At 39.3% G+C, this 11,963-nt stretch overlaps 1 protein-coding gene and 1 non-coding gene across 2 annotated transcripts in view; one reads left to right on the top strand and one right to left on the bottom strand.

The window, feature by feature from the left end:
- Nucleotides 1-4,255: 4,255 nt before the first annotated feature.
- Nucleotides 4,256-4,382, top strand: LOC122150393. Its single transcript, XR_006163642.1, has one exon.
- Nucleotides 4,383-8,381: 3,999 nt separating this feature from the next.
- The window catches only part of FSD2 (fibronectin type III and SPRY domain containing 2), a 55,506-nt gene continuing 51,924 nt past the window's right edge, over nt 8,382-11,963 (bottom strand). The window contains exons 11-12 of the mRNA XM_007945113.2: nt 10,708-10,884; nt 8,382-8,634 (exon numbers count right to left, since the gene is read on the bottom strand). Of these exons, the coding sequence (XP_007943304.1) occupies nt 8,382-8,634; nt 10,708-10,884 (430 nt within the window). The remainder of the gene's footprint in view (nt 8,635-10,707; nt 10,885-11,963) is intronic.

The raw sequence follows: 11,963 nt of genomic DNA, 5'->3' as shown, positions 1-11,963 counted from the left end.
CTTGAGACTCCTTTAGTATTTGAGGACTCCAAAGAGCTTTTGTTTATGTGAGTTATATATATTGGTATTTTGGGTATTAGAAATTAAAACTGAAGTGTTTTTTAAAAAACATAAGAATAGGGAGAAATAAGGGGTGTTTATGCACAGGGAGACAGCTCAGGGGACAGGAGTGCACAGAGGGATGGACACAGGGAAGAGGTAACAGGAGGAAGTAGGAGGGAAGCTGTTGCATTGGGGTAAATTGTAGTCAATGTCATGACACAAAGTGTATGTGAACTGCTGTATGGAAAGCGAATTTAGTCTGTAAATTTTCACCCAAATCACAATTAAAAAAAAAAAAAAACCCACATAAGAATATATAGATATACACTCTATTAGTTAGAAGGGTGATGAATGTCCTTACACATCATATAGCCTCTGGTTAAACTCTGATGTACCTTCTTGGGATTAGAATGAAAAAGACAAAAATGTCTTAGTAGTAGTATGAAAGGGAGCAGTGGTGGTTCAGTGGTAAAATTTTCACTTTCCATGCAGGATACCAAGGTTCAGTTTCCAGCCAGTGCATCTCAAGTAAAGCCGCCACTCATCTGTCAGTGAAGCCTGGCATGTTGCTGTGATGCCGAACAGGTTTTAGCAGAGCTTCCAGACCAAGATGGACAAGAAAGGCCAGGCAATCTACTTCAAAAGTAAGCCAGTAAAAACCTTGTGGATCCCAATGGTCTGATCTGATCTGTAGCCCCCTCTACCAGGGAGCCTTTTCGTTCCTTTGTGCATAGGGTTGCCATGAGTCAGGCAGCGACTGAACAACAGCTTATAACAACAATATGAAAATAGTTTTGACCTCACTAACCCTCTGACAGGCTCTCAGGGCCCCTCAGAGAGCCTCCTGGCCACATTTGGAGAACAACTGCTCTATGTAAATTTTTCAAAGAAATTTTAGACAATACAGAGAAATGATTGTTATAAGTGATTGTGACATCAAGAGAAGCATCAGCTTGAAAATTCAGTAATCATACTCTTATATTTCCACAAGCTATATAACTGCATGCAAAGGGAACACAAATGGATACCCATTTTGTGTTGCTTTCATCGCATTGCTTTGCATGTATGGCTTCAGACCAACTCCTACACACTCAAGGGCTAAGAAGAGAAGACCCCATGAGTTCCTTGGATTTAAACATAGACAAACAACAGGCAATTTCTATGTCACCCAATCCCTTGGCCATTTCACTCTTGCTCACCTTCCCCTACCTATGACCAGCAGCATGGTATACCCTCCATCTCCCTTTTCTCTTCACCAGAAATCAGATAGCTTTTCATTGGATAAGTAACTACACAAATACACCCACCACTGAGTTAATAATTGTTAAAATAACTAGGTAATTAACAATATCTTAAATTATGCAGGAATTCTTGGTAGTTATATTTTATTATTTAGGGAAATGGGTTTGAAGTTATTTGAAGGGCTAGGAACTTTTTTTTCTATTTAAAATAATGGAAGTAGATCCCATTCTCTGAAAATTCTAGCTATTATCCACCTTTTTAAGAAAGGGTGAGATTTCGATAATGAGGGTTACCTACATTAGATCTCTACCCTATAAATATTACGTAAATTTAGCCACAGTTGTTTTGAGGAGGATTATAGTTATTCAGTACTGAGCTACCTTGTTAGTTTTTATCACTTGTGAGGAAGATTGTCCTATAAAATAAAAAAAAAAGGGATCCGGTTTGCTAGTCTGATGGAGCCTGGTGGAACCCCTGAGACTATGGTCCCTAGTGGCCCTTCAGGTCTGGAATTGAACCCACTCCTGTGGCTTCCAGCCAAACAAAAGACAGGCATATGAGCTGAACATTTACATTAGGTAGATATACTCCTTGGAGAGATCAGTCATGGGATAATAGAAGGGCTGTGTATGCACAGGAGTACATGGGAGGGAAGGAGACAGGGACGAGGTAACTATGGGGAGGAAGTGGGAAAGTAGATGTTGCATTGCAGAAAATTATAGTCAATGTCATGAGACAAAGTGTATGTGAGCTGCTATATGGAAAGTGAATTTGCTTTGTAAACTTTCCCCCAAATCACAATAGAATTAAAAAAAAAAAAAGACTGTCCCATAAGATGATTTTTCAAAGATAGTTGATATTGAGAGGAAATTATCCTGTGATCTTTGTTTGTGATTACCTTTATGGCAAATAGTATTCTCTGTCAAAGCCTTGAAGTCCAAAACTAGCAGAGATTCATAGAGCCTTGTTGTGCTGTAAGTATTGGATAGTCAGTTGAACATACTCTATCACTAAGGAGCTAGCTTCCACTCATTTGCCTCCAGGACACATGAACCAACTTTAGGACTCGGAACATTTAAAATATACATGTTGTAGATCTTTGGACTCTCTTAAGAATAGTTAAAACTGTAAATCTTAAAAGAGAGTGCCAAGGATCTCTTGAAGTGACTCAAGATGCTGTAGCATTTAAACCACATGCATGTTCTTCTCTGAACTCTCCCCAACCCTCATATTCTTCAACGCTTTTCCCATTCCCTAGATTTGAAGACACCTCGGTTCACTGCTACTCATGGGACTGTGTGTGAGATTCCTCAGGTGTATTGGGGCAGAAGAAAGGTTGAGACTCGCTGGTCCATATTTTTAAAACTCCTGACTCCCCAACATAGAAATTTGAAAGCTGCTTTGCTTTCTAAGGAAGAGGCTTTTTCTTTGATTTGAAAGACACTCTGGTGTCTCTGTTTTCTCTTTTCAGGTATATAAGCACCTTGACAGCAGAAGCTGTTATGTCCATGTTTGATTATTCAGAACAGAGATTACTAAGACACAGTTCCTGGCTTTGGTTTGCTTACAGTCAAGTGGAAGAGACAAGTCAATGATTGTAGTACAGCCATTTAAATATCTCTAAAAGAGGTGAGTTACTTGGCATTTCAGTTGGCCTGGGAGAGGGAGGAATGAGGCAGTGCTTCAAGAGGTGATTTATGAGCTCTCCATTTGTGTGTCAGGTAGACAAAGAAGGGGAGGTCCATTTCAGGTGTGTAGGAATCTATGGCTGGGGTATAAATTTTAAACTATACAAAAAATCATACAAGTGGCTTATATTTTTTTCCAGAGGGATATACTTACCTTTGGATAGTGATTCTTGTGTTTTCCTTCTCTCTCCCTGCCCTTTCCACCTTAACTGGATGGATGTTTGGGATGTGAAAGCAAGTGGGAGGATAGGAATCTTTCTGGTGGCAGAATAAAAGAATAGATTTGCAAGAAGTAATGTATATTCCCAGTAAATTTATTGTTAAAAGCTATGTTCCTGCTTTGCTAAAATGCACAAGTAGGAATCCTCAATTTTGTTGTTTAGATGTTTTCCCAGTGAATGGATTATATTTTATTCCTGTCTCCAGTCTGGTCTGTTTGTAAGGGCATCTCTTAAGCTCCTTTCAAAGAAGAGACCCCATATTTAGGTTTAGGGATGAGAGCGGGTGAGACAGCAGGATGAGAATCCAAGCTCATACTACGAAAAATATTTTTGTTGGCTATTTCTGAGTGACAGCAAGTTGTTTAGTTCCACTGCAAGCTGTTGAATTAATTTGCACCTATTCAATAAATGGTAGCTTAATTCTACCAGGATTTGAGTAAAGTCAAAATGGAGCAGAAAAAAAAAACAGATTCTGCTAGTCTGGAAAATGAAGAAAAAATACTCAGTGAGTTGGGCTTAATTTTTTTCTGAGGTTAAGGGTAGCAGAAAACAAGCAGTGAAATAGTTGGGACATGCTGCATTAGGTAAGAGCCAGTTCACGTTTAATACAAGCTCTGAAAGAACGACCAACTTGGTTGGGGTCAGTCACTGTGCCTACGTCATTGTCATGCTCCTTTCAGGAAACTTCCTAACCAACAGAAAAGATGCTTACCTGCTGTGGGTTCCTTTCCAAATCACAAACTCACCTCTTGCTTTTAGATTCATTAGCCATTGGTTGCAGTGAAGCAAGCAAGCTTGAAATTATAAAAGTATGGTGAAACCTGTGAGAACCAGAACTTGATGGGGCTGCCTTGCTTTTCTGGGTCTTGCAAGTTTTCCACCTCTGACAGCAACTTTCCTGTTGCTCACTTTAGTAGAAAATATTTGAATCTTCTATCTCTGACAATTTTCTGCCTTACTTTCTGGTTTTCGCCAAGTTTTAATGTAATATAATTAATTATCTTTCCTTGAATATCTTGGCATGCTAGAGGATAGCTTTTAAAAGCTAGACTTGGTCATATTCTGGAGACTAAGAGAATAGAGTCCTTGAAGTCAAGCTGACTCTGCTTTTAGCCTCCTAAATGAAAAGGTAGATAGAACAGGTCTTGTTTGCAAAATAAACTCAAGACCTACTTATCTACCAACAGCAATTAGATACTTCCTATTGTCTTTCTATAGAAAATAATAAGTTTATAGATGAGAAAGGATGGAGAAAGACATAGTAAACCCATGAGAATCTTACTCTACTAATTGCCAGAAAGATGACTAGAAATCATTCTGGGAGATGGAGGACAGGACCTTTCCTGCAAGGCAGCCTCATAGAATCCAGGACGGTTTTCTGGTAGCTAAGCTTGAGCAGAGAATGCTGTATCATTTACCGAATGCCACATCACAGTAACTTGGGCTGTGGTCAGCTACTGGTGTGTGAATTGTGTAAGATTATGAGTTTCACAAAACATGGAGAGTGAGAGGTATTAAGAAAAAGGCCCCATTGCCCATGCATTTGCCCTGCTTTATATTGATGACCTCACACATGCTTCCAAAATATATTGGTTGTGTCCTAGAGACTGTGTATCATTGTTTGAACCAGTAGGAAGTCACTTATTTTAACATAAACTTCTACAATTAAATTTTCATTATGTTGAAAATGTGCATAACAAAAATATGCCATCTCAATAATTCCTACATTAAACATACACTTTTTCAAATAAAAGACAATTTATTTTTACCAGAAACCAATGTTGTTTCATATTCCAAGTCTCTAACCAGCTTTCCAATTCTATCTAAGGGTCCTTAAAGATTTTTTCAAATGAAATTCTAAATGTTCTGAATTACTAAGCTCATGTGGGTTTGCACCAAGATTTAATTGCTTTTATAACATTGTCAAAAGGAAGTTGGACATATTTGTGTGGGTCTATTCTGGGTTTCCTGTTTTGTTCAATTGATTTGTCTATCCCTCCACCAATACCATACTGTCTTAATTCCTGTAGCTATACAGTTAGCCTTAACATCAGTTAGAGTGATTTGCTTTACAAAATAAATTCCAGGCCTACTTACCTATCAACAGCAATTACATACTTTCTATCATCTTACTGTAGAAAATAGGAATAATAAGTTTATAGATGAGAAAGGATGAAGAAATCATAGTGAGCCAATGCAAATCATACTGTACTAATTGACAGAAAGGTAACAAGAACTTGTTCTATATGTTCTTTCCCCTTTGTTAAGATGGGAAGCTGAAGCTTATGTGAATGGATTGTTCAAGAGTTATAAAGTGATACAGATAAAGCTAATAAGAAAGAACAGATTTCATATCTTTTGTTTTAATTGCCCAGTATCAGGGAGTTAAAAAGAACTCTTAGTCATTTAAGTAACAGTTTGTGGCTACAGTGGTCTTTTGTAAAACAAACTTTTTCCATTTTCTTTTTTAACAGATATATCAACAGGTTGCAGGTGAACATGCCCTTGAGGTAAATCCTCCCTCCTTGTTGAAATTTAGTTTCAGCCAATTATTCATACTACCTTAAGGAATTGGAATATTTTCCAGAAAACAAGAGTTTTGTTTGGCTGTTCTGGATTTATTTTTCCTTTTTATAGAAGGGAGGAATATGCTTAAACAAAGGTTCTTTATGCTGAATAACTGTGATGCTTGAAAATGGTCATTTACCTTATATAAATTAAGTGGATTTTAAATATCAAAGCCAAGTCTAGACAGTTATTTCAAAGTCAAATAAAATTTTATTAAAACCTTATTGTTGTTGGGTTTTTAATCCATTTATTATGATGCCAATTAGAATAACTGTTTGTCTCCAGTGCTTGGAGCTTTTTATATATTAGTAGTAAAAGACAAACTGACAAGTTATGGTGTTTTATGGGAGAATATATGAAGCATTCCATAAAGCATATTAGAATTGAAACCTGCCTTAATTTTGGTATCCTACATCCTATTTTGAAGTTCTATTTCAAAAACTGAGAGTACTTTTTGTTTTGTTTTCTTTAAATTTTAATTCTGTTGCTCTGGGAGCACATTTGAATGTAGTGTGTATATCTAAATTGTTTATAACTTGAACCATTTCCAGGCCTCCACCTGTTGTACCTTCCCTTTTTCCGTGTAGGGATCCTGCTTGGCAGGGCAGGTGTGTGTGTGTGTGTATGTGTATCTAACAAAATACAAGATTTCAGGGTGAATTGTGAATTCGGGAATATGAGCTGCTATTTATTCTGATAGGCATAGTTTTGAGACAGTAGATGAGAGGTATTCAGTGTGCTAGACTTTGAATGTACTACAAAACAAGAAAGTTTTAAAGTGGAAAATATATTTCAACTAATGCAAAGTTGTAAGTGATGAGATTAGAGAATATCTGTGCTTAGAGAGATGTACCTGGAACACAATACTAAATTGTCTCTCTGATAATTGCTTCATAAATGGAGTCATTTACTCCACAGCTTAACTCAAAGGGGAGCATGCTATGTGCAGAGTTGTACATGGCAACTGGAAAGGTGAACTGAAGAAACAGTGATGCAGCTAATGGGGTTGGGCAGCAGGACATAGAATGGCATGGAGGCAGCAAAGAGGACACCAGTAAGCCCTCATTAGAGACCACTTCTCCCACCAGTGGCCCGCTTTGCACTCTGGTGAGCTGATGTTTTCTTTTCACAAATTAGTGCATTTGCTATATGTCACATTTTGTTATGCACTCTCATGTTTGTCATCCAGTCTCCCTATCCTGTGAGACAAGGATTATTTTTCGCTTTGTATAAAGGGAAACAGAAGCTTTGGAAGATAATGTGACTTTTCTAGGGTCATAAGGCACAGTAACCACCAAGTAGCAATCAAATCCAGGTCTTTGGATTTTAAGCCTGGTTACAGCCAGTTCTAGAATCAGTTGCAACTAGTGTTTACTATTTTTTCCTCATCTATCCCCTTTCCCACCTTCCCCACACACAGTGAAAGCACCGCATTTGAGTGTAGGCTGCCTGTGTGATACCAGAAGGAAGGAGATGAGCGTCTATGGCTTGATGGCCTAATTGGGGAAAATGGAGCACCGTTCACTACCGCACACTTGATGGTGTGCCATCAAGCCAGAGATGCTCATCTCCTTCCTTCCTTGTACCTTCCTTCAGATTTTTCTCCATCTCCTAGCCATAGATCCATTGCTATAGTTTTAAAAGAGCCTTCCCATCCCTCACATGGAGAGCAGCGAGGGACTGAAGAGCAATAGTTGGATGAAGAAAATATCCATTTATTCAAATATTTGGTGTGCACATGTTATGTGTTAGCCCCTGGGGGTCCAGAGATAAGGCAGACACTGTCTGTGCCTTTGTGGAGTTAGGCATTCTAGAAGTAATTACAAAACTATAGTGATGTAAATGCTGTGAAGAACAGGTACAGAGTGTTTTAAGGAGTGTACAATGGGGTAAAGTCTCACCACAGTACTGCTAACTCTGGAGAAAGGGGAGGGTAGCAGGCCATGGAAGGATGCTTGATTGTGCAGTGGTTAAGCACTCAGCTGCTAACTAGAAGGTTGGCAGTTTGAACCCACTAGCTGCTCAGCAAGAGGAAGATGTGCAGTGTACTTCGATAAAGATTACAGCCTTGGAAACTCCAGGGGGCAGTTCTACCCTGTCCTATTGAGTTGCTATTAGAATCAGCTCCACAGCACACAACAACAACAACAAGGCCATGGAGAGGGCCCATGCCTTTCCAGGTCCTTTTTGTGAGTAGTCTCTTGCCATCTCACGGCTGTTCTTGGCTGACTAAATATTACAAGAGTGCTGGAGCCAGAAAGACTTATCACTGGCCAGCCAATCTAAGCTCTGTGAGTCTTAGAGACTCAAGATATTTGCATATATACAAATAGACTAATGCATTTTGCCAACTTGAAGGACCTTTGAGTTCACCTAGTCTGCTCCTTGATCTTCCAGCTGGGACTGGTAATGACTCACGTAGCATTACACAGGAGGTGGTGTGTAGGACTAGAATCCAGGCGAGGTGGAATGAGTGCCAGCATACCAGTCTGCCAAACAACAATGAGGCCAAAGTGCCAGGCATGTGTTACTTGAATGTTAAGTTCAGCCAGCTGAAGCATGAGTGACTGAGATGGGGGTAGGTACAGAAGAGAGACAAGAAGCTGGACATCAGAATGGTCTAATAGAAAGCAACATGGTTTGGCATTGAAATGCCATTATGGATCTTCAGACAGCCAGGCTTTCCCAAAGAAAAACAGGGATGCACAAATTGGTGAGGTTGACAAATGAATGTGTGTAGATGCTGAGAAATGTCCACATTGAAAAATGACAATTTAGAATTTTCATAGTCTAATAGAACACCAATCTTCCTTGGAGGAACTGTTACTCTTATATCTGGAGTCATCTTGTTGTGCAGAAATTCATATTTATGCCTGAAAATTAAATGTTGATATAACAAAACTTCAGAAATTCTGTAGATACGTTATTTATAGAACATTTCATATTAGTCTTTTATAGAACATTTCGTATTAGTTTTATTCAAATACTCCTATGATTGTGTTATTTCCTTTTATTGAATACCAAAATAACAGGACATTTCCAAAACTACTCTGAACTTTTATCCCTTTTCTAAAATTTGTCCTAAGGAATTTACATTTTAAAACTCCATTTGTTCTTGAGCAATCTTTTAACCTAAGAAACTTTAACATACGGTATCAAAAACTCATCCTGCATTAAAATTTGCATAGAAATAGGACAAGTTTTAATCATTTGGATTCCAAGGTTCAGATCTGTAAGTTATTTGTAATAAAGACATTTGAGATGGGAAACTGAACAAATGGGTCTCTTGGAGTAATCAGTTCTGTATACAGGTATTCTAAGGCAACCAGTTCTTTGACTTTCAAATGGAGGTGTTGGGGGGAGGGGTATCCATTGGCTCTCACCAGTCAACATTGTATAGTACTTGCACCCTTTAACATGCTCTGTATCTCGTATGCTTTGAAAAATGCCTGAAACCAGACCAGTCACAGGAATTTCCTAACCCTGCTACCTACAGACTATTGGGATGAACACTTAGAATCTGATCTAAACAAATGTGTCAGAGCAAACCAACCTGTCTCTATCCCAGTTAACCTGATTGGCCTCACCTCTTCTTTCCAAAATTAGTAGTCACTAGAAGCTAAATGGTGCCTTCTCTCTGCCTCTCTCCCACTATCAATAGAGATTGAGACTGTGAACCAACAAGGATGCATGACCTAGGATATCTTCCATTCACCCTCTACTCCTAAAACACACACATTCCTATACATTTCCAAGATAGGACTGTAAGAAACTTCCACACTAGCACTTGACCTGTTCTTTGCCCTTCCTTTTCCCTTTTTCTATCTTTGTTTACACCCCTTTTCTATTCTTTTGCCTTGTAACTACCTTCTACCCTTCCCATTGTACACAGACTCCTACTCTCTTTGTGCTTTAATGGCTTTTCTGTCTTTGTTCTTACCTTTTTAAAGGAGAGGAGACTTTTTGATTTTTAATATTATTTCAAGGGGAATCCTCAAAGAAAGTAAATGGCTTAGTAATATTTTGTATCCTCTAAACTACATCTGAAGTTTAATAAAGTCCACTGTAGTTTAAATATTTTCTGGGAGGAAAACTTGTCTTCCCATTTATCTTGGATATGACAGATAAATAACCATAATAAAGGATCATGGGCAAAGAACATTGTAGATGAAATGTTAAAAGGATTCAGCAAGTCAGCAAGGATCAGGCTTTATAATACAAAGGGGCGGGGGCTGGGAAATCTATGTTGTTTTTTGTTTTTGAATCTTCAAGGTGAAGAGGGTTGTAACCATGGCTTTCCAAACCTGAAGAAGTTGTCTATTAGCCGGGACATCATGGGATTTTCCCCAGCTCTAAGGATCTATTCCAGAACAATTCCCCATGTGTAAAGACAGAATACTTAGCAGTAGAAGCAAACCAAAATTAGACATAGGCATTAAGCCTCTTGCCCACTTTTACTTAAAGATATGGAATTGGACCGTCAAGTCAAATTGTATCCATTTAATAACACTGAAGCTGAGCCTAAGTGAAAAACCAATCACTTAATGGCTAAGAATGCTGTTTTTGGAGCCAGACTGCCTTGGTTTGAATCCAAGCTCTTAATCTCACATTGAGTGGGATACCTAACTGTGAGGTGTAGCTTTCTTATTTTTAAAAGAGGATAATACAGTTGTGAGAAGTAAATGAGATCAAGCACGTGAGCGTAGAACAGTGCTTGGCACATAATAAGCTCTCCATAAATTTTAACTATTTTTATCTCAAAGAAAAATAGATCAAAGCTGCTCTTCTTTTCTCATTTGGACTTTAAGGGAAACTGGCTGGAAACAAGTCTTGAAATAGAATGTTTTGTAAAACATAATGTGGGCTTTAATTATTGTAAGTGAACACCTCTCACACTAATCTTTCAGAAGTAATTTTTAATTGTGAGTGTACAGATGTTACTTTACCTTGATGATGCAAATGTATGCCTCATGCACCAGGAGTGGCAGTTTGAGCCCAGGTCCTCCTGTTTAGGGACATCTTCAAAGGCCACACCAACAGTATAGTCCAAATGCTCATCCACCTCAACTTCCCAGTAATGGCGCCCTCTGACTGGAATTAGATTTCCCATGACAGCAACACAACTGGTTTTAGAAAATGGAAGCATGTGTGATTTGGGGTGACTCACGCCTCGTGGTGTAGATGAGGGACATCATTTGCTGGGGCTAGTCAGTAGGTGGTCTACAGATGTGGAAGTATGTGCTTCTAAACACTGTACACTTGTAAAGTAGCAAACTCAACTTTCAAAGCTTACCTGATACTAAAGATTAGAATTATTACACTGTTTGGTAATAAGATTGTTGTTATGTACCATCGAGTTGGACCCGACTCATAGTGACCCCTCCTTGGGTTTCCGAGGCAGTATCACTACAGAAGTAGATTGCCCAACCTTCCTTCCAAGGAGTGGTGGGTGGTAATGAGATAGGAGGAAAGAAAACCAATCAAAAAGGCTCTGCCTGAAAGGTTTGGCGCAAGATGGCGGACTAGGCAGAAAGACTGCACAGACCCTCTTCAACAAAGAAAAGGGAAACCAATTAACATAGACACAGAAGATAATCCTGGACCCCTAAGCCTTGAAAGGAGGATATAAAAGTGGACTAAACCCCAACTAGCAGAAGAATTTGCGTGAAAATACAAAAAAAGGAAACATACAGAGCTGTGCTCTGGCAGTGATCCTGAGCGATCCTGATGGCACAGACAGCTTGGAGATTCCTGAGTGCTGCTAGGACTTAAGAATTAACCTAAAATTCAGCCCTGCTAGCCAGGGACTGCACGGAGGATTGCTCTGGTGGCTGGGGAATAAACCAAGAAGGTGAAGAGAAAGGTAGGCTGAGCTGTGGACTTTTGCCGGTCTGGAGGGTGCCGCCATCTTGAAGGTCTAAAAGCAGCTATTTTGGATATTTAAAGAGACAGCGCTCTCACAGATTCCTGGGGCTTAAGAACATGTTCTGCTTTCCAGCAACCCCGAGGACCCTCCGGACCTGCAAGACTGAAAAGGTACAACATTCCTCTTGTTACTCTTATACCCCACACACACTTGGTGAACGGACGTGTGACCATCCCCTACTCCCACCTACCTTCTGGGCCCACAGGAACTCCATCACAGTCTGTGTGCTCAGATGGAGCCTGGGTGCCCTGCCCTGTCCTCCACTGATTTTTTTTT

Source organism: Orycteropus afer, unplaced genomic scaffold (genome assembly GCF_000298275.1).
Source record: "Orycteropus afer afer isolate SDZICR_OR568_19922 unplaced genomic scaffold, OryAfe1.0 scaffold00132, whole genome shotgun sequence".
NCBI lineage: Eukaryota > Metazoa > Chordata > Mammalia > Tubulidentata > Orycteropodidae > Orycteropus > Orycteropus afer.
This window is presented reverse-complemented; position numbering and strand designations above follow the sequence as displayed.